Source organism: Cervus canadensis, chromosome 13, assembly GCF_019320065.1.
Source record: "Cervus canadensis isolate Bull #8, Minnesota chromosome 13, ASM1932006v1, whole genome shotgun sequence".
Classification (NCBI taxonomy): Eukaryota; Metazoa; Chordata; class Mammalia; order Artiodactyla; family Cervidae; genus Cervus; species Cervus canadensis.
The window spans coordinates 45,133,664-45,156,875 of NC_057398.1; the positions used below are offsets into that span (position 1 = coordinate 45,133,664).

The 23,212-nt window shown below is 35.0% G+C and overlaps 1 protein-coding gene and 1 non-coding gene across 13 annotated transcripts in view; both read right to left on the reverse strand.

The window, feature by feature from the left end:
• The window catches only part of CEP170 (centrosomal protein 170), a 131,174-nt gene that overhangs the window by 14,465 nt on the left and 93,497 nt on the right, over nt 1-23,212 (reverse strand). For 5 of the 12 annotated variants that reach the window (XM_043486061.1, XM_043486058.1, XM_043486053.1 and 2 more), the window contains 4 exons: nt 21,771-21,897; nt 17,742-19,577; nt 9,937-10,171; nt 1,194-1,371 (listed from right to left, as the gene is read on the reverse strand). In XM_043486061.1, the coding sequence (XP_043341996.1) occupies nt 1,194-1,371; nt 9,937-10,171; nt 17,742-19,577; nt 21,771-21,897 (2,376 nt within the window). The remainder of the gene's footprint in view (nt 1-1,193; nt 1,372-9,936; nt 10,172-17,741; nt 19,578-21,770; nt 21,898-23,212) is intronic. The other 7 variants (XM_043486062.1, XM_043486055.1, XM_043486060.1 and 4 more) reach the window with 4 other exon arrangements.
• LOC122452611 lies at nt 13,289-13,395 on the reverse strand. Its single transcript, XR_006272776.1, has one exon. It is a non-coding gene; the product is annotated as a U6 spliceosomal RNA (small nuclear RNA).

Genomic DNA, 23,212 nt, shown 5'->3' on the forward strand with positions numbered 1-23,212 from the left:
GTACCAGGAAGAATTGTGTATGTCTTGCCACCAAGAAGATCCTTTTGTTTTTCACCAATAAGGATGATTTTTTATACACATTTACAATTGATCAGTGTGGTAACAAAACTACACAGACTGATGAAACATTATTTACCAAATTAGAGAACACATAAAGGGGAAAAAAACAACAAAATTATGATCATTAAAGAATAAGATTATAAATGTGACAAAAAGCAACTGAAGAAAATTTTAGTAGAAGAGTTTACCAGAATTAAATGTGTCAAAAAGGCTAGCCATTTTTGGCTACTATTGAGAACATTATTTTATAAAATTAAGGAAGTGAAATGAATCAATATTAGGGATTGGCACATTTTTGCTGTAACGGGTCAAATGATAAATATTTTAGGCTGTGCAGTCTTACAGTCTCTGTTCAAGTACTCAGTTCTGACATTGTAGCATAAAACAGTCAGAAGATAATTAAACAAATCAGTGTGGCTTTGTCCTAATAAAACTGTAACTCATTCTTCCAAAGTGTCTGTCTTTTTTTGTATCTCTGCACCAAATCAAGAAACCCAACATGGCCAGAATACCATTATTTTTATATTATATTTTAAAAGGTTAACTTCTGGAGCCATCTGTTGTTTGTGGTGTCCCCTGGAGGGGGAGAACAGGGGACTCTGGTTTGGCAGGGCAATAGTCTGTATATGCTAACTTACCCTGCACAGTTCACAAGAATGTTTTAAAACTGAATACATATATTTGAGTGAGAGTGTATATGTATGTATATTTCAATTTTTGAAGAATCTTTGTGAATATATATATATATTCATCAACAGAATTATTTAAAGTAGTAAAAACTATAGACTTTTTCTTGCTACTTGAGATAACTTCTAGTTAAGAATCTATGTAAGATTTATAGAAACTGTATACAATGATTTATTATTTATACAATTATTTACCAAATTTGGATGTGCTTTTTAGGTATCATTTATTTTCATATTTTCCAAAGTGTTTATTTTGAATAATTTTACAGCTTCATGCTAATAGTAGACCAAATGTTAGCCTTTACTAGTTTTGTTATAAGAACATAAGAGAAATTTGTTAAAGCAAAGTTGGAAAATGCAGAGCTTCATGCAAATAGGGAGGATGGATGTAACCAAAAAAAACGAAGCAAAAAGCTAAAAGCAAAAGAAATAAAGAAAAGGAAGAACCTTATGCATCTCTCCATGAAGATCTCCTACCTCTTCTCTAGTGTCTATGGCAGAGCCGGGGGTGGTGGCAGCAGTGCTTACTGTGGTACTGGGGGCAGTGCCTGAGGAGGTCACTGAGTCTATCTCTCCCGCTACATCGTTGATTTCCCGAGCAATGAGCGCGAGGTCTTGGCTGATCCTGGCGGTGATTTCAGAAAAGAAGTTTAATTCTTTCACACAGCAGGTCTACAAACGATCATTCCGATAGAATCGGTTTTATAAGTTGTATATTTAAAGATTTGTCCTCAAAACTTCAGATTTTCTACGTGTGCCATTAACTGTTTTGATATTGGAAGAATTAAAATGTTAATTCCAATATGTATCAAACTAAACCACACATAATTTACAAGTTGTCACTTGCAAATAGATGAGTTAAGTGCCTGAAGTACTGATGTGTGTCTTTTAAAAACACACTGTTAATGGTAATTACCAGCATTAATATATTACAGCAGTTTTTAAACTTAGGCATGGTAAACAATTCAAAGGCCTGTGAACCTGAATGAGAAAAGCAATTACAGCTTTATTTTCACTAACCTTCTAAATGAAACTTAGCATTTCTTTCAATTACAAAGATAAGCAACAAACAACAGTGGTATTAGCAGTACCGGTGATTTTTGTCAGCAAAACTAATCACATTATAGTTTCTATGAGTATATCAAAACATTTAGTCATCACTACTACTTCAAAACTACTTCATTACACCCACAGCAATAACGTTCCATTTACTATGTTAACGAAGAATTATATACTACTATATCATTTTAAAAATATTTTAAAAGCTGTATTTCAATATAATTGTTTCTAATGTTTATACCTTTCTGAGAGAAGCTCCCTAAGCTCCTCCAGATGGCCCAAGGGGTGTATGGTACCAAAGACGTGAGGAGCTCTGACAGAGCATAGCATTTTATGTTATCTACCATACTTCACAGTACATCACAAGTCATTTGAGGGTCACGAGGTAGTAGAAGAACTTATCTAACTGATTGATTATGAAGAAATATGTGTTTTCAGAGAAAATTACTGGCTTGCTCATGACCACACAACTTAAAAGTAGCTGACACAGGGCCAGATTCCATGTTTTGAGATCATGTCCCTAAAGTCATTTATTTGTATTTTCAGACACATGGACTGAAGAACTAAGTAACTGTTATCAGTGATAACTGAACATTTTCTAAGTTATGCAGCCACTGCATAGGATCTCAATTTGGTTACCTGCACAGTAACCCAAAGCTTTGGAATGACAGAATATTTGTAAAATACCCATATAAGCTTTCCAATTCTAAAATCCAAAGCGCAAAGTAACAACTTTTTAACTTATGCAAAATGTAAGCTTGAAAGGCTTTCACGGAATCGAGTAATTGCATAAAAACTTAACTACAGATTTAAAAGGAGAAGCTAACTTGAAGCTTATGGCCCAACAGAAGCAATCTACGGTCAATTTCTTTTTATTTACCAATAAATACTTAATGATCTGGTCACTGTGCTAGGTCCTAAGGGCTGCAGTGGTGAAAAAGCAGAAACTATCACAACACTGTAAATAGGCTACTTCAGTTCAGTCATTCAGTCATGTCCGACTCTTTGCGACCCAATGAACTGTAGCACGCCAGGCTTCTCTGTCCATCACCCACTCCCAGAGTTTATCAAACTCATGTCCATCAAGTCGGTGATGCCATCCAACCGTCTCATGCTCTGTCATCCCCTTCTTTTCCCACCTTCAATCTTTCCCAGCACCAGGGTCTTTCCCAATGAGTAAGTTCTTCGCATGAGGTGGCCAAAGTATTGGAGTTTCAGCCTTAGCATCAGTTCTTCCAATGAATATTCAGAACTGATTTCCTTTAGGATTGAATGTTTGGATCTCCTTTCAGTTGAAGGGACTCTCAAGAGTCTTCTTCAACACTACAGCTAAAAAGCACTAATTCTTCGGTGCTCAGCTTTCTTTATAGTTCAACTCTCACATCCATACATGACTATTGAAGACACCATAGCTTTGACTAGACGGACCTTTGTTGGCAAACTAATGGCTCTGCTTTTTAATATGCTGTCTAGGTTGGTAATAGCTTTCCTTCCAAGGAGCAAATCTTTTGATTTCATGGCTACAGGTCACCATCTGCAGTGATTTTGGAGCCCAAGAAAATAAAGTCTCTCACTGCTTCCATTGTTTCCCAATCTATTTGCCATGAAGGGATGGGACTGGATGCCATGATCATCATTTTCTGAATGTTGAGTTTTAAGCCAACTTTTTTACTCTCCTCTTTCACTTTCATCAAGAATCTCTTTAGTTCCTCCTTGCTTTCTGTCGTAAGGGTGGGGTCATCTACATATCTGAGGTTATTGATATTTCCCACAGCAATCTTGATTCCAACTTGGGCTTCATCCAGCCCAGCATTTCGCATGATGTACTCTGCATATAAGTTAAATAAGCAGGGTGACAATATACAGCCTTCATGTACTCCTTTCCCGATTTGGAACCAGTCTGTTGTTTCATGTCCAGCTCTAACTGTTGCTTCTTGATGTGCACACAGATTTCTCAGTAGGTAGGTCAGGTAGTCTGATATTCCTATCTCCTGAAGAATTTTCCAGTTTGTTGTGATCCACATAGTCAAAGGCTTTGGCATAGTCAATAAAGCAGAAGTAGAGGTTTTTCTGGAATTCTCTTGCTTTTTCTATGATCCAATGGATGTTGGCAATTTGATCTTTGGTTTCTCTGCCTTTTCTAAATCCAGCTTGAACATCTGGAAGTTCATGATTCACATACAGTTGAAGCCTGGCTTGGAGAATTTTGAGCATTACTTTGCTAGCATGTGAGATGAGTACAACTGTGCGGTAGTTTGAGAATTCTTTGGCATTGCTTTTCTTTGGGATTGGAACAAAAATGGATGTTTTCCAGTCCTGTGGCCACTGCTGAGTTCTCCCAATTTGCTGGCATATTGAGTGCAGCACTTTCACAGCATCATCTTTCAGGATTTGAAATAGCTCAAGTGGAATTCCATCGCCTCCACTAGCTTTGTGTGTAGTGATGCTTCCTAAGGCCCACTTGACTTCCCATTTCAGGATGTCTGGCTCTAGGTGAGTGATCACACCATCATGGTTATCTGGGTCATGAAGATCTTTTTTGTACAATTCTTCTGTGTATTCTTGCCACCTCTTCTTAATATCTTCTGCTTCTGTTAGGTCCTACCATTTCTGTCCTTTATTGTGCCCATCTTGGCATGAAATGTTCCCTTGGTATCTCTAATTTTCTTGAAGAGATATCTAGTCTTTCCCATTCTGTTGTTTTCCTCTATTTCTGTGCACTGATCACTGAGGAAGGCTTTTTTATCTCTCCTTGCTATTCTTTGGAACTCTGCATTCAAATGGGTATATCTTTCCTTTTCTCCTTTGCCTTTTGCTTTTCTTCTTTTCTCAGCTATTTGTAAGGGCCTCCTCAGACAACAGTTTTGCCTTTTTGCATTTCTTTTTCTTGGGAATGGTCTTGATCAATGCCTCCTGCACAATGTCATAAACCTCTGTCCACAGTTCGTCAGCCATTCTGTCTATCAGATCTAATCCCTTGAATCTATTTGTGACTTCCACTATATAATCATAAGGTATTTGATTTAGGTCATACCTGAATGGTCTAGTGGTTTCCCCTACTTGCTTCAATTTAAGTCTGAATTTGGCAATAAGGAGTTCATGATCCTGAGCCACAGTTGGCTCCTGGTCTTGTTGTTGTTGCTGATTGTATAAAGCTTCTCCATCTTTGGCTGCAAAGAATATAATCAATCTGATTTTGATATTGGCCATTTGGTGATGTCCATGTGTAGAGTCATCTCTTGTGTTGTTGGAAGAAGGTGTTTGTTATGACCAGTATGTTCTCTTGGCAAAACTCTGTTAGCCTTTGACCTGCTTCGTTTTGTACTCCAAGGCCCAATTTGCCAGGCCAGGTATCTCCTGACTTCCTACTTTTGTAATGTTTCATTACATTGCTTTATATATTATAAGGGCTTCCCCGGTGGCTCAGGGGTAAAGAATCCACCTGCAATGCTGGAGACATGCATTCAATCCCTGGGTAGGGAAGATTCCCTGGAGCAGGGCATGGCAACCCGCTCCAGTATTCTTGCTTGGAAAATCCCATGGACAGAGGAGCCTGGCAGGCTACAGACCATAGGCTGTATGGACAGGCTTCAGTTGTGTCTGCAGAGAGTCAGACATGACTGAAAAAACTAAGCATGCATATATTATAAGGAAACCCATATCACTTAATTCTGGCCACTAAATTAAATTGGCTCTTACCAAAAATATAAAAAAACTTCTAATAAAATGTATTACAATTACAATTTGGTTTTTTGCCATTAAGATTACCATGCATTTGTAATTTTAATCATAAATATTGAGACTTGAAAAATATAAATCATCATTATATTTTAAAATATTAAAAAATACACTTATAGGTATTCTTATTTGAATTTCACTAATAAAAATACTATATGTAAAAGATTCAGTAATAAAGCCTCTTTCCTCTTGACCGGAAGTGTCATTTTAACATTAAAAACAGACTACTTATAGATCAGCATTATTATTATTAGGAAAAAAGAATGTTTTAAAACAAAGTTTGAAATGAAATCTGAATGAAACTTTGGTTGAGATTCTTAGGTTTCCTATTAGTATAGGGTAAGCCTTAATAAAATATTTTACAAATTGTAAGAAAATAACATTGATTCTGAAACTCCAGTTATATCTGGAGTCTCATAAATTTAAATTATCAAATATACAGAAAACCAAATACTCACAATTATAAACACAATCATGTTTGAGTCTATACACACACCACTGTTTTCTCTGCACTCCACTTAAATGTAACTAACATTTGATAGCTTACCCTACGTCAAGCACTAGGTTATGCACATGCCTTGGTTTGTCAACTCTCTCAAGTTGACACTACTGTTATGTCCATTTTACACATAAAACTAGAGCACAGTTAGTTAACTTGTCTAGGGTCTTACAGACCACATGGCAGAGTTGGGTTTGAATTGAGAAGGTCTGATCCCAGAGTCCATGATTTTGATCATTCAACTATACTGAATCCTTATAATTTAGGTTATCCCTCAGAGTTCAATAATATTCTCAGTTCACTCACCACTTCCTGGCAATGTCTATGACCACAGTTTCAACTATTTTCTTTTTGTCTGACTTCCAAAACGATGATTCTAGCTCTCATGAGCTTCCTGTGCTGCAGAGCTATATGCTCTTTCACATGTCTGTTCCAAAAGTACCTGAAGTCAGCATGCCCAAAACAGAGCTTATCTTCCTTTTTGTTTTTTGTTTCTGAGGACATCCATTTCTAAGTCACCTTTACGGGTCACTCATGCTAAAAACTACATTCTGCTCATAGGAGTTCTTAACAATATTCATTTGAACAACCATGAAGTTATTCTGGCAATCGTCAAATGCTGTCAAATGTTACACATCCATATGTCCATTTATACCGTCACTATCTTAACTTAAGGCCTTCAATGTCTTGCACATTAACTTCTAGAATAGATCCCTAGTTTATCTATAGGTTCTCTTCTCTCTCAAACAATTCTACAAATTGCCCTTAAGAGTAACCTTCTTTTAATATAGATCTTATCATCCTTTTCAAAAATCTTAAAGTCTTTTTTTTTTCCCATTTATTTTTATTAGTTGGAGGCTAACTACTTTACAATATTGTAGTGGTTTTTGCCATACATTGACATGAATCAGCCATGGATTTACATGTGTTCCCCATCCCGATCCCCCCTCCCGCCTCCCTCCCCATCCCATCCCTCTGGGTCTTCCCAGTGCACCAGCCCTGAGCACTTGTCTCATGCATCCAACCTGGGCTGGTGATCTGTTTCACCCTTGATAGTATACTTGTTTCAATGCTATAAACATAAGTCTTATATATAAAATAATATGTATGCTTCTTAGCTGGCACTCAATGTCTCCTATTATTGAGCTGGTTTAGGATTATCTTCAATTTGGTCATCTATTAACTATATACCTTTATATCTTAGACTCGGACAAACTTCACCCACTCCTTTTTTTTTTCATGCTACTTCTTTTCTCTTTTCAACCTCCAGTAAATTCCTGTTGCAGACACCCTTTTAAAAATAATTAATTAATTAATTAATTTGGCTGTGTCAGGCCTTAATTACGGCAAGCAGGTTCTTCCAGTTGCAGTGTGTGGGATCTAGTTCCCTGACCAAGGATCAAACCCAGGCTCCCTGCATTGGAAGCATGGAATCCTAGCCATGGGACTACGAGGGAAGTTCAGACTTCACCCTTTCTACAACCTCTTCTACCACTCTGCCTGATATCACCTCATGCAACACCTTTGCTTCTTTCCTCTGACTCTGAACTCTCTGAGGATACTCATGTCTAAGTCATCTTTACACTTCACTCAGGCTAAATACTATGTTCTACTCATAGAAGTTGCTTAGGAATTCTTTGTTGAGTGAATGGGAATTACATGTGGATGGGGATTATACAATACATTAAAAAAATTTATGCAAACATAAACTTGATCCAAAACAAAACTGCAGAGGTGTAAAGGTGCTGGTTTAGTAATACAGCTCTAAAATATAAGCAAAAAGAGTATGAAAAAGCAGAAAACATTTTGTAATCAATTAAAATCACTATTATGCTTTTCAAATTTCTTAAGTGAAAGTGGTAGCCAATTTATAGAAATAAAACATGTATTTCTCACATTCTATTTAGTTTAGTTATTTGAAAATAAATTTCTGCACATTAAGCAAATGTCAGTATTCTATAGGAACATTAAACATCAACATTAACTTTCTTTCCTTCCTATACTTCCTATCTTCCCCTCTTACTTTTTTTAATATCTTAAAAAACAAAAATAAAAATACTTTCTCTTCCTGTGAGATGTATGGCTGGAAAATATACCTTGAAAAATTAAATCCCAACAGCAAGTTTTATTAACATAATGCTACTAACAAACTGGAGGAAAAAGGCATACAATCATTAGGTGTTAAATAGGCTAGCCTTAGAGTACTACTATAGATAATAAAATATATACAGACAAGGGTAATAAAATACACATACTAACAAAATAAAACCAAGTGAAAATATAATAGACAGTTCTTAGTCACTTTCCCCTTTGTATCATAATTCTTTTCTGTTTAGGGACAGGGAAGTGGATTTGGCCCAGAAGGTGTTCAGTGATCTAGTTTAGGGTAGAGAGTTTAAGAGACAAAGCCGCCTAAGAAAAAGCAGAACATTCTAGTTCCCTTGGGTACCCCTTGTGTTCATGTGGTGAGACTTGTCCATGGGGAGGAAAAAAAATGAGACAAGAGCAAGGCCTGTTGTTGCCAGCTGTGCCCACAAGAAAAAAAAATACAGTACCAAGATTCTCTCATTGCAGTTTTGCGGGTCCATAATAATGCATGGAGTGGCTTCCCAGGTGACGCTAGTGGTAAAGAATCTGCCCGCCAATGCAGGACATGTACAAGATGCAGGTTTGATCCCTAGGTTGGGAAGGTCCCCTGGAAGAGGGGATGGCAACACACTCCAGTATTCTTGCCTGGAGAATCCCATGGACAGAAGAGCCTGGTGGGTTACAGTCCATGAGGTTGCACAGAGTCGGACACAACTGAAGCAACTTAGCACAATGGACAATAATGCATGGATCCCAAAGCACATACATGCCCTTACTCTAATCAGAACTGGTTTACAATGCTTCAACAATTATTGTCATTTACATGGCCAAAAAGTAATGTTTAAGCAACACAATGAGATTAGAAGGGCATGTTCTGCAAGAACTAAAAGCAACCACAAGTGAATAGTCACTAAAGAAAACAAAAAAAAAACCTAAACATTAAACTAATGATCCAGGAAAAAAAGAAACAATTCACAGAAGTCTATAGAGTAAAGAAAAAAAAGATAAACATCATAAAATCATCATAAAAAATTTTAAAGGAATTTATGAATTATTATATATAATTTCTTTAGTAAATGTTGTTAAGTATAAGAAAATTAGGACCTCAAGCTAAAGGCAGAAATAATTTTAGCATGTACACAGTGAAAATGTTTAGGTAACATGTAACAGAAAATTTAATACCTTACAAACTTACCAAAAAACCCTTGACTACTATAGCATTTTTTTGAATAGAGCCTCTATTGAACGGTCAACTGCAATGTTAGGGGTTAAAAATCACATCTGCAGCATAAATTTCACTTTTAATTATGTAATCTTAAGGTTATTATAAACATTTAATATTAAAAATAATATTCTCATTTAATTATTAAAGGATTGTACTAACTCAATCTAATGAACTCATAAAAGTGCAAGTAATAATCTGCCTACTCTAATTCTCCCCAGAGAACGTTAGCAACATCTCTAACAAGCACACCTCTTTGGAAGGTAAAAGAATAAAAAAAAGTATCTGCATAATTCTCAATTATGTAGAGCTGATACTGACTACCTTTCAAAATTATATTAATTCATCAGCATCTCTACTGGAAATAAGAAAGAGGGGTTTACCAAAATAAATTATTTAACATGTAAGCAGCACTTGCATTAAAAAAAAAAAAGGATAATGAGTAATACTATCAACAAAACTAACATTCTTAGTTCTCTGTGGATTTCATTTCTTGGTACAAACAAAGTAAAAGCTAAACCTGTTATCAAGTTGAAACAGTAACAAATGATTTCAACTCTTAGAGATAACGGATTAAAACCAACCTGGCTATTTCTTCTCGATGGGCAGTCCAATCTCGGATGTAGTCTTCCTGTTCTTTTATCCGGTGTTTGAATGAAGAACTAGTAGGCATTGCTGACCCAGAGCTCTGCAATCGAGTCGTTTTCAGGGCTGGAGAAGTACGTAGACGGGTATGTTTAGGGGAATTACGGTTTGATCCAAATTCATCTTCTGAGGTGGAAGCATAATCAGTAGGAAAGCGCCTCCATCTTGAATTTACTAAATTAGTTTAATTATTAAAAAAAGAATTATTATGTTATCTTTTAAAAGAGAGAAAATAAAAATCATGATTTCAAAAACACCATGAGACCACACACAGAACAATTTTAAAAAACTGACATACACATAGTTTACAAAACCATTAAGTCTACTACTCCTTAAGATAGAAACATCATACTTTGGTGAATTAAAAACAATGAAGAATTAAGAACAATAGAAAGATCACATTTTCTGTAGCATGGTGAGTAAACAAACATTCAGATGAACAGCTGACTAACGACAAACAACTAAGCAAGCTCTATTCATAAATGTTTAACTCAGGTACTATTTAATTGCAAATATTTCTCATTTAAGTGACATGGATTTTTTCTTTTTTAATGACAGCAACAACAACAACAAAAAAATAAAATAAGGGAAAAGATTTCCTCATGCCACATGGACTTTTCAACATGGAGATGGTAAAAACCCTCTTTTCCCAACAAACAAATATGCATAATTCCTGCTGTGGAAATTATGCCTTTATGGCAGAAAAAAAAACATTACCTCTGTCATTCAACATCCTGTTATGCTATGATTGGAAAAAATCTTTTTACACGGTAAAAACACAACAAAGCATCTTCAGTACAACTCTGCTGCTTTGACATTGAAAGCATACAGGTGAAAATAAGACAATGGCAATAAAACCTACAAGGAGTGAAAACCTACAAAGGTATTCTCACAACCATTAACATTTATGGCACAGGAGATACTGACAATAGTCACATTAAAGAAAGTGGCAATCACTTTCTTATTTAAGGTTAGTAAAGATTTAAAAAATGGTTTTGTGGACACATTTGAAAATTAGAAGACAAATTAATGCAGACAGGTCACTACTACTGTTAATATAATAATTAAACATGCAAATAAAGTGTGAAGCATAAAGAGGTAAAAATAGGGAAAAAACGGCTAATCTCTGGAAAACTTCAGAAGGGCAGGAATTATGCCTGCTTAATCCACTAACATGTTCCTAGCATTTAGCAGTGTCTGGCTAACAAATGTTTAATAAATATGTTTGAATAAATGAATTAATTCCTAGATACTGACCATTTCCTTTCCTCAAAATAGGAAAACCTAGTAAAAAAGCATGAGATGTTTTTGGTGGCTAAAGTGCTAAAACCTTAGCTTCCGTTGTTAAGTTCCAACTGCTGTTAATATTAAGAGCTTTCTTTATCTTTCTCTTATAAAACAGAAGCTGACTCTAGGCTGTGTACATTGGTGAGGTCTAGAATTCCTTTATCCTACTTCACTTGAATTTTATGCCTTTCCTGTCTTTTCTTTCATAAACCTCATTTCTGCTCAAGGCTCTGTAAGGCTGAGTTGGCACTCAAATAAGATTGATATTTGTTCCCAGAACTGCTTTAAGAACAGAGAAATCTGTAATCAGGACTATATCATAAATCAGTGCCTACCCATTTGTCTGGATTTAAACTCTTATTTCAGAGAATGAAGATAGGCAAAACTTCATGACTTTCTGTAAAAGTGTACATGAACATATATATGGAACTCCAGGTAATTAATCAGTTTTTTTTAAGGGGTTATTGAAAATAATTTTTGATTTTAACATTAGAAGATAATTCATTAGCACAAATAATACTTTTACCATGGTGGAAATTTACTAATTTCTAGACATTTGAACTGACCCTGAGAATTGAAAACAGCTTTAGGAAAAATTAAGAAAGAGTAAATAAGTTTTGTTTTTTTTTTAAAGAAACACAGCAAGGCAATTAGCTATATAGCAAACAAATCTGTACTTTTTAATAAAGACATTTCATTAAATGCTGAATGTTTTTTATTTTGCTACCCTAGAATATGATTCATAAAAGGAAATTCATAAATAAAAAAGATCTTTTGTTAGATTAAATTTCCAAATTTTTTATTTGAAAACTATGTAACCATACCTATAACTGAAAATTGGAGAGGACAAAACCAGTAACAAAGAGTTTTAATAAACTGCAGAAGGTATGAAAACAGGTATTACAGAGTTCAGGTTGTTAATATGGAGGTAATTTAGAGAGAATGGCATCAATAACTGATAGGTATTTTGAGTGGCAGAGCACATGAAAGCAGAATGAGAAAGTGAGAAACAAGGGCTACAAGTCGGGTGACATTAGTTATCAGGTGACAATGAAGCTGAGCCCCGTTAGAATCTAAATTGTGCAATCTAAGTCTCCAGGTCAGAAAATCATTACCTTTTGGAGAAAAGAATAAAAGAAAAAACTTCTTTTTCAAATGAAATTCATAAACTTTCCACCTATATTTTATAAGTCTACCTAGAACCCAGCAAGAATACTGAAGTTTCTAAGAATAACTTTTAAAAGAGGAGAAGCAATATAGGAGGCAGGTGGGAGGTACAAACTAGTGGGTGTAAGATGAGCTCAAGGATGGGGGAGACAGCCAATATTTTGGAATAACTGTAAATAAAAAGTAACCTTTAAAATTGCATAAAAAATGAAAAAATAATAAAAGGAAGGCGAGAAGGAAAATATAAAATACAGGACATAGCAGAAAATAAAAATATGATTAGTAAGTCTTCAAGTAACTAAAAGTTATCTCTACCAATGGAAAGCATATCATACATGGTGTGCTATGAAGCAAAGCTTAAGTTAACCTCTGAACAAAAAATGAGACGTGAAATGATGACTACTGGTGAAAAAGGGACTGTGAAAGGGAGTTAAAGCCAGGACCTCTAACCTATTATTTGTCGAAGAAGTTCTCTCAATACCTTTGCTTTCTTCATCTTTGCTTCCAAACTAAAGCAGCAATATATTTTATCTGAAGAAAAATCCCTATAATCTAACTAGCTTTTGTAGAGGAAACTTTAAGTAAAAATGTTTTTAACTTTCCCCAGTGCCTACTTATTTTATAGAATTTTAGAACAAAATGACTTTGGACGTGAGCTAGTTTAAATTCTTCAATCTATAGATAAAAATTGGGCTCAGAAAGGTCCTGTGACTTGCTTAAATCAAAGTTTACGCCAGGTCTACTGACTCTCAGTGTGCAAAACTCATTCCAAGTGCTTTATTTATTTATTTTTTTCTTTTTTTTCTCTTTTTCTTTCTTTTTTTTTTATTTTTCTTTTTTAATATGGAACGCCTCACAAATTTGCGTGTCATCCTTGCGCAGGGGCCATGCTAATCTTCTCTGTATCGTTCCAATCCCAGTATATGTGCTGCCGAAGCGAGCACTCCAAGTGCTTTAAAATTAAATAAATATTTTATTTTAAAAAATTTCAAGTTAGACTAATTAAAAAAAAAAGACACCCTAGAATTCTCATAGAATGATTGTTTTATGATTTTTACAGGGATGAAATTTTTTTTTTTTTACTTTCTTCTTGAAATTTACCCTGCTTAGATAAAATTATTTAGAGAATCAAATGTAACTTTATATTATTAGGCTCATTTGATATACTGATACTAATAAGGCATTTCAGATAAATGCTTAAATTGAAAATCTGTGTTGAAGGTATTTAAAATGACAATCTCTAAGAAGCTTCTTGGGTTGATGAAATGCTGGACAGCACATATAATAAAATGAGAAAACTGTGTTGAAGGTATCTGAAATGCCAATCTCTATGAAGCTTCCTGGGTTGATGAAGTGCTGGACAGCACATATAATATAGTGAGAAAAAGTTCTAAGATGGGCTTAATTATTTTGTAGCTAACCTGAAAATTACTCTAGCTATGTTAGTTAAACAGACTCATTTTAGCTATAAAATTATACAACACTCCCTCTTGTGGAAGTAATAAACTACTACATTCATCAAGAATATATATTATTCATGATGTCTAAAAAATTTAAAAGGGGAAAAAGAGTTATTAGGATCATTTATCTGTGAGTGGTTTGATTTCTTTTACTCTTAATCAAAACTTTGCTGACATCAAAACACATCATTATCTACAGATATAACAAATAAATTTCAGAAGACAAACATTACATTTTTATACCTAAATAAAAATATTTTTGTGGGAAATTAAGCCACAAACATGTTTAATATGTATGAGCATGTAACAAAAAGATCATGGTGTTCTGTATTGGTCTTTGACTTGAGAAGAAATAACTCAACCCATGCATGTCCAAGAGTTAACATCATCATCTATAAATTTTGAGGATTACAATAAAAATGGGAAAACAGTCTAAAAAAATTTTAAGGATGTTAACATGATTTTTGAAAATTTTAGAATGTATACTTAAAACATAATGAAAACTGCCTTACTTTGATAATTCAGGGTGAAAGTGAAAATCAGTCACAGTTGTGTTCGACTATTTGCAATCCCATGGACTGTAGCCTGCCCAACTCCTCTGTCCATGAAATTCGCCAGTCAATAATACTGGAGTGGGTTGCCATTTCCTTCTCTAGTGGATCTTCCTGACCGAGGGATCAATACAGGTCTCCTGTACTGCAGGCAGATTCTTTACCTACTGAGCCATTGGGGAAGCCTTACTTTGGTAATTCAGGGTACCTAGTTTTAAATACATCTGGATATTTTAACATAACTTTATATTGAAGGATCAATGAAAAAATTTTTGAAGTGTTGGGGAGGGGGTGGACTAAACTCCTGAAAGCATGCTACATCAGAATTAAAGAAACATAGAAGAAATCTTACTCTTAATTTTGTCAAATAACGACATTTCCATTTTATTTTTATCATATTCATTTCTTGGAAAAGCTTTTTCTAACACAGGCTAAACTATACAATTTGAAGCTTTACAGAATTATTTTTATGTATTAGTTTGGATAATTTCACAGGTTCCAGGGTCAGGCATTTTTAAGATTTTTAAAAGTTTATAGTGTGCTTAGCAACACTGACAAGGATGGTTTCACATTCTTTTAAATATTTCAAAAGCTAGGAATTTTTATTTCCTTTCTCCATTTAAGATTTATAATTATAGTAAGTAGAAATGTTGTAATTACTATTTACCACACATAACTATTTTAGTATGTTACCACTGACTGAAAGGTCCAGGTCATTGTCCTAGATAGGATATAAAACTGGAAATGGGCATCTTAAAAGAATCTGAATATATATTCCTGGACCACAATGTAGTTTTAGGCTCAAAAAGGTGGGAGAGAGAACATGGACTTGGTAAAACATCATAATTACAAAGATTATAGTGAATAATACCAAAATATTTATATTGTCTATTGGTTATATATATATACTCCTGATAATAATCCAATAGTCTAGCTGTCCTCTGGAAGTCTGCACATAAGTGGAGTCTGTTTCTCAGCGCTAGACTGATTGTTGTAGAAAAAGCAACAGGCTGGGAATTAAATGCCTTGGATTCACAACCTGTTCTTGATATATCTATGTGACCAGGCAGGTTATTCCATCTCTTGGCTTTAGTTCTCTAAACTGAATAACCCTTCGAACTATTAAATTCAATGATGTTAATTATTTAATATACTGCTAGTAAGTTTGAAGAAGGCCAAAGTCACATACCTCAATCTGCCCTAGGAAATTTCATTAAGTAATTCAAGGTACTTTTTGGACACAGAAAGATGCATGTTTACCAAGTTCTGTATTCAAAGAAGAAGAAAACAAAATATAGGCTAAAATATAGAATTTGAAGACATATTTAAAGACATACATATACATATATATAAGGACATATATATAATAAATATATATATATAGCATCTTATAGCTGTTTCTTAGACTTATTAGAAATAATCATATTTGGTCTGCATCTCAAATAAGTCCCTCTGTTAAACATTGAGAATAAAATCAGATCACTCATGTGTTAAGAGCTAGGCAACTAGTACAGAAGGAAGAGTTACCAAGAGTTTCATGCTACATGGTAACATACAACTTATGTTAAGACAGAAGAGCACTTAAATGTTTTCATGTACTTAAATAGACTTGAAGCGAGCAAACAAGCACTGTGGCAGAAGAAACCTCATCAGAGCACACACGGCAGAACGCAGCACAAGGAAATGTGCACCGAAGAAGCACAGCCACGTGGAACACCAGGTAACAACAGTGGGTGAGCATAAAGCAGTGAGGTAGTTTTAAAATACTTGGCAACAGACCCATTAGCCACCAACCAAAGTCTGATGTGTAGAAACAAGGAGGACAGGAGTAATAAAGGAAATGTCACCTATTCTTTTGGAATCTAGACTCTATGTTATCTATCCTCAGCTCCTCACATGATGATTACCATCACCTCACCCACAGACCAGGAGACAGGAATGTGAATGGAGTGGAGGAAAGCAGCAGTGAAGAGAAGAGAGGAGGAACAGAAAATGAAAAAAATAACACATGCAAAGTACTATGGTTTGGGGTTTTATGGGCTGAACTGTGACAGAAGTAAAAATTTAAAAGAAAAGACTGCATACCAACTTTCCCTTTACTCTTCACTCAAGATTTAGGGATCACTTAGGTAACCAACAAAAATGAATCTTTAAGTCCTTTAACAGCTGGTTTCCCCTCAAATGTCCTTTTTCAGCCACACCCACATGAGGCTGATTATGAAGTAATAAGACCACATTTACAGGATACACACAAATATCTGTCTTGCTACTCTTTGGTCACACATGTATTCTCACTGGCTATAGCTCTGAAAATGAAGTATATACACAGACAAATATGCCAGAAGCAGTTAATTCTGGTGGGGAGAAAGTAGCTCTTGTAATTATCACAATCAGTGACAGCTAATTACTACAGTTAAATGATATGACGGCACGTTATGAGGTAATGCTCATAACCAGTTAAATTTCTATAGCCCAATTTTGCCCATGTGCTTAGTGACTGTCTCACGAATCCATCTTCTTCCACTGAAATAAAGGATTAGTTTCCACCCACCCCAATCATAAATCAATTTAATAAAAATTTGACATTTCAAAATAAACAGGAAAAGAGTAAAACTCATTTTTCATTTAGTTCTGAAAGGAGTAACAAAAAGTATACTACTGTTCTTCAGATTCACAAGAACTTAGAATTATGTTAGGATATTTAAAAGTTGAACATGTTTTCAGAAACACATATTCATTTTTATTATATAGACCAGATAATAATTCCTAATCTAAGTCTAAAACACAAACCCAGATACCTCACCCACTAGACAATTAAAATTCCCAAATCAGTTCAATAATACTTCAAATTTTGAATTCACTATTTTGTACCAGGACTTTAACTGGAAGTGTATGTAACTTCTGAATTTTCCTCCTGGTGGTTCAGATGGTAAAGAAACTGCCTGTAATGCAGGAGGCCCGGGTTTGATCCCTGGGTCGGGAAATCCCCTGGAGAAGGGACTAACAACCTACTCCAGTATTCTTGCCTGGAGAATTCTATGGACAGAGGAGCCTGGCGGGCTACAGTCCATGGGATTGCAGAGAGTTGGACACAACTGAGTCACTGACACTTTCACTTCATTTTCAAGCTAACTAAAGTAACTTTTTAAGGAACAAAACCCTCTACAGTATGATCTTTCTGCTGAAAATTTTGGGAATCGGCTAACAATTTTTCAAAGAAGAAGTCCCCAAACACAAAAGAAATACACTAATATTATAAAAAGTCTGGATCCAATTTACCTGAAGGAGAGCCATGTGCTGAGGTCATACTTTTGACCTTGGAGTCAGACAGTCGAGAGATACTGTTAGCTCTAATTCTAGGAGAAAATTTATCTGAAGGTACTAATCTGGCTCCACTTCTAATGATGGCTTCTGCGGTCCGTGAAGAGGCACTACTTCTAGAGATCGTTGCTTCAGAGTCACTGCGAGCCGATAATGAGCCAAGCCTTGTTCTACGAGGCTGAGCCAACAAATCAATCCTAGAAATGCTACGCCTTCCTGTGGGAGGTTTGGATGTCGAACTTGTTGTGGACACTTCAGAAGCAACAGATGCTTTGTCAGCATCAGCAAGTTCACTGTCCGAAGCTTCACCAAGTCGGGCTCTGCGCAAGAGGGAAGTCCTGGTAGGTCGTGGCCTTGGGAGAGTGGTGGATTTACTGGACGAACCAGGTGCTCCAGGAGAAGTCTTGGATTTAGTTACTTTACTTCCTTCCAGTTTGGAATGTGCATGCTCATCAGTTGAGGTAAGTGGAGTCCTTCCATGAGATTTACAAGAGTAAGTTTCCTGGTCAGATGACATAACATCAGAGATGGCCGAGTGAGGTACACTAGAGGTTTGGTCATCATCTGTTAAATCTACTGAAGGCTGCCTTATTCTTCCACTGGACTGCACAAATTTACGACCCTCTGCCCGAGAACCTATATCTGCAGAACGACTTTTTGTTTTTTTTTCAATTTTCTCCCTAGCACCCGAAGATGACGACTTTGCAACATCTTTGGAAGGAGAACCTGTGGAACACCTATCTTTATAGAGACTAGTGAAACTCTTTCGCTTTTGGGTTGACTTTCTTTCAGTCTCTCCAGTAACCAGACTGATGGTACTAGCTGTGTCCACATCAGATTCGGGTGAAATGGAGTTGTCTCTGTTATAGCTGGGAGTATCTGGGCCTTCATCAGTTTTAGTATCTTCACGCAGTTTAGCTTCTAGAAAAGCCATTACTGCTTCTGTGTCTTTTAGAATAAGGGTTGTGTCCATACTAGAATCAGTATCCATGGAATCACTTCTTTCTCTTATTCTGCTGGCTGTTGTTAATGCTAAGGAAGGGGGTGTTGATGAAGGCTGTTTATTTATATGGGGGATAAGTTCTATGGGTATGTTGGGGCTAGGTTTTTCTATAGTGAAGCTTCCTTGTCGCACTAATGACTTGGAGGATTCCTTCTTGTCTCCTCCCTTTGAAGTCTGACTTTTCAGAATTTCCTCAGCTTTTCTTCTCTTACCCTCGTTTTGTATTGCTCTTTCTCCTTTGCCTGCAGAAAGTCCTGGAATTTTTTCTTGAAGCTGTGACTCCTGCTTAAAAGACTCCTCCCTACATCTATCTATCTGACCTGCGATGTTTTTTGAAGAAGATAATTTAGTAGGTGTCCACTGTGCCTGTTCCTTTTGTTCTTGTTGCTGGATTTTAGCTAATGTTTGCTTTACCAAAGAAGCTTCCTTATCAGTTTCACTTTTCTCCTTTCCAGAGTAAGAGCTGCCTAAGTGAAGCAGGGTTTTACTATCTCCACCATTTTTAAGAGTCTCACCATTCACTGCCCTGTTCATTTTACCCAAGGCTCTGTCAGTGTCTTGTTTATCTTTCTGGTATACCTGTGTAGGTGCTTCTTTCTCCTGAAGCTCCGTGTCTTGCTTTTCTCCTATCTCTGACCTCTGTGCTATAACCTTTGTTCTGGAGCTCTCAAGAGACTTTTCCTCACTTGGAAGCTGGGGAAGGGTTCGTCTCCTTCTCTCTCCCTGACTAGCCAGGGAGGCTGCTGAGCCAGTACTTCTCAGTGAAATGCCAGATTCACTGATATCTGTATCTGTAAAAGAAAACAACAAGTAAGGAACTTACTGGGGCAAAATAGTGAAAATAAGACAAATGTCATATTACTTTAGATTCTGAAGTTAAGAAATGGCTTAAGTATAAAGTAAAACTTTGAAGAAATAAGCCAAGATTGTGACAGTGTAATTTAAATAGAAAATGCAACACTGAGATGCACAAATAGGTACATTACTAACAGGAGTTAATAGAGCAAATCTTATGAGATGAAAATTAGGGTCATCTTATCTTAAAACTACATCTGTTGTTCTCTTTTTCTTTTAATGTCTTTTATGGGAGAGAAGTTCACATTCTTGCTTTTGTGACTTGTCCCATCTGTGAAATTTCACTCACAAAAAATGGACTCTGCATAGTATATATAGAATTGTAAAAATAATGTCTAATAAACAGTTTATTTGCTATACTTTGAGTTACATAGTAAAGAATAATAATATACCTAATTTTTAATAAGCATCATTATCTACTGAAAGAATGACAAGTCTGGATTTCCCAAGTAAAACAGAAAATGTACAACTTTAACAACGTGTTCTAAAAGAAAAAATTCAAAGCTAATTAAAAGATTTTTAACAATTATAAGAAAGGAAAAAGGTGACAGGATTTGTCATAATTTCACAAACTGAGTTATTTTCATATTATGATCTTCTGGTATATTAAAGACTCAAACTGAGAAGTTGATGGGAAAATATATAACTTCAACATTTCCATGTGACAGACTTTGAGAATATTACTTAAGGAGGACTTTCCTGACTGTTTGTAAATGAAATGTATTTCTGAGAAAAGCGATCTTTTTAGGGAAATATAAATTAACATATAAAGCATTTAAATCTTTTGGGTGTAAGTGGAAAAAAAGATGCTAGATATAGCTTCTGTGGCCATCCCTTTATAATTCTAAAATTTTAGCATCTAAATTTCATAGCAATACTATGGCTATAATGTAGGAAAATAACTTAATAACTTACTAATGTTACTTTAATTTAGCAAATGATCATGTTATTTGGTTATGTCTTATCTCCGCAGTACTACTTCAAGCACCAAACTTATTTAGTCATAGCTATTTTATCTTTTTGTACTTTTCTAGCATTTCTCACACTGTCCTGGCTCCTAACACATACTCAATGGATATTTGACAAGAACATTTTAGGATATAAGTAGACTTATCAGTTTATCTCAGTAAGCTCATTTAGAATATGATGAAACAGGAACAAAATAATGAAGGCCAAGTATCATTAATTTTTATAACAAGGGTAGAATTTTGCTTTCCACAGCTAATAATACTTTTATAATGATTCTTTATAAATCCTCTAGCCTGACTTGCTTTTTTGTTCCCCAAACTGTAATCAGTTTATGTGAACCAATCTGAAAATTATGCTGTCCTTCCAAAAATTTTGGTAATACTAAAAATTACTTCTAATTTTTATGATAAACTATACAGCTTTTCTAGTACACTGCTGTGTACCTTGCTCAAATACTTGCTGACTAACGTTTACAAAATTCCTAAATTGATTTTTGGGTGCCACAATAAACACAAAATAAGTTTCTATTTCAACTTCCAGTGATAACACAGCTAAGAAAACAGATAAAAAGCCACATACAAATTCTCCTGAGTGTTTTACTTTTAACGAAGAATGTAATGAACTGAATCTAATAATAAAATCATAAGAGGCATCAAAATTTTTGTTTTTTTAAAGAAACTTTATATTTCAGTTCACAGAAATATAGTAAAAAGGTAGTAATAAAAACCATATTATACATTTGTAAAAGATATATTTAATAAATTAAGTTGTATTAAGTAAATTTTCTTCATTGAACATATGGAAAAAAGTGGCTTTTAAATATTTGATGTGTTAGTGAATGGGACAGTTTGGAACTGTATTAGTCTTATTTTTAAATTCTCACATGTATATATGTTATATACATATAGTCATATATAAGTTTTTATGAGTACACACACACACACACACACACACATGCTTCATCTACAAATTACCTCTATTTTCAGTTAGGGTTACATTAATGATGTCTGCATTTTTAGTGAAAATAAAATCTATATATAGTAGCTTGAGATTATGTGAATATATTTATTTAGGTTTAATTCACTACACAGACTTAGCCTATAGTATTTTAAAAACTGAGGTATGGCTCACAAAAAAAAAAAAAGAAGGAAAGAAAATACCATGCTCTAAAGGAACAGGTACAGACAACTCCATTATTCTTTCTTCTTGATCATGCCTTGTGTGATTGGCAGCCAAACTAGCCCATTGTGAAACCCAACGCTTGTTTCCAGATGAAGATGTACCTTCCTAAGGGAGAGAAATAAAAGAATGAAATGAACTAGTCTGTCAAGTCTGTTCTCATGTTCAGAGAATTTCATTTAGTCATTAAATTCCCTTTAACATATCATATAAAGCAATATTTAAACCTCACATTGATATATTATCATTTGTTATATTTCCTTATATATAAAGATTTTCGAGGGCATCTCTTTTAACTATGAGATTATTACAGTGAATGTAGTAAAGTTTTCTGTACTTATTAAGTACTAACAATGGTACTAAAATAAACTCTTAGAGCTTAAAATTTACTGCTGCTAAATAAACTTAGGTGTACTACAATAGCTTCATGGCTAGCACAGCAAAGTTAGTTTTACTCCATTCTATAGAACAGAGTCTAAGACCTATTTATTTCTAAGTTGTTCTTCAGTTCTTTAAATGTTTCCATAAATCAGACTGGTTCCACACTCTCAGGGCATGTTAAAATCTGCCAGATCATGTCTTCAGGGATTTCAAATACAAGCCCAAAGCTTTAGGCTTCTTTCTACAATACTTAGTATTTCCAGAAGAAGCTAGAACTCACTTAAATCTTTAAGAATTTTTGTTTAACCAGTCTGAACATAGACCTGTCCCATCTAGACCTGTCTTTAAGGCAAATGATTAGTCAAGTGTGAAACAGAATTTAATTCATGATATGGTTCCATATATATGGATTATATATTGGTAATTCTTAAGCCCAGGTCAATCTATGTATTTAAGATAGAAGATCTAGGTGTATAGAAAAAAATGTTTCCTCACTAGAAACTTAAGTCAATGCTCAGTACTGAAACTGTAATGATAACTAAGAATTGGAAAGCTCTGATCAAATTTTATTCTGAATTATTTCAGAAAGCATTTTATTAAAAGTGTCAAATGGCAGTCTAAAAACTGATAAATATTTCATAAGACTATATACTATATGATTTCAAGAATCATGGATTAAAATAGTAACTTGCATACAAAGTGACATACATACAGTAAAGCCTAAAGATACCAAAGCCTGCTGAATCTTTGAATTCCCACCAAGATTTTGTGGGAGTTGTTCACAGTTCTGAGACTGAAGGAGGTACCAGAGCCATTCACATCATTCTAGGAATACCCACAACAGAATGGGTTTCAAAGACACACATTTATGTAGACCCATTCTGTGAAGACTGTTCTAATGGCTAGTTTAGGTGGTTCCTTCAAAGGCAGGTACATATTTGGGCTATATATAAATTTATTTGGCATGGGCTGAGGGGTTAAAGAGGAGAAGAGGGAGTCCAACAAGTTCAGAGTCACCAGCACCCTTTCTAAATTAATCAGA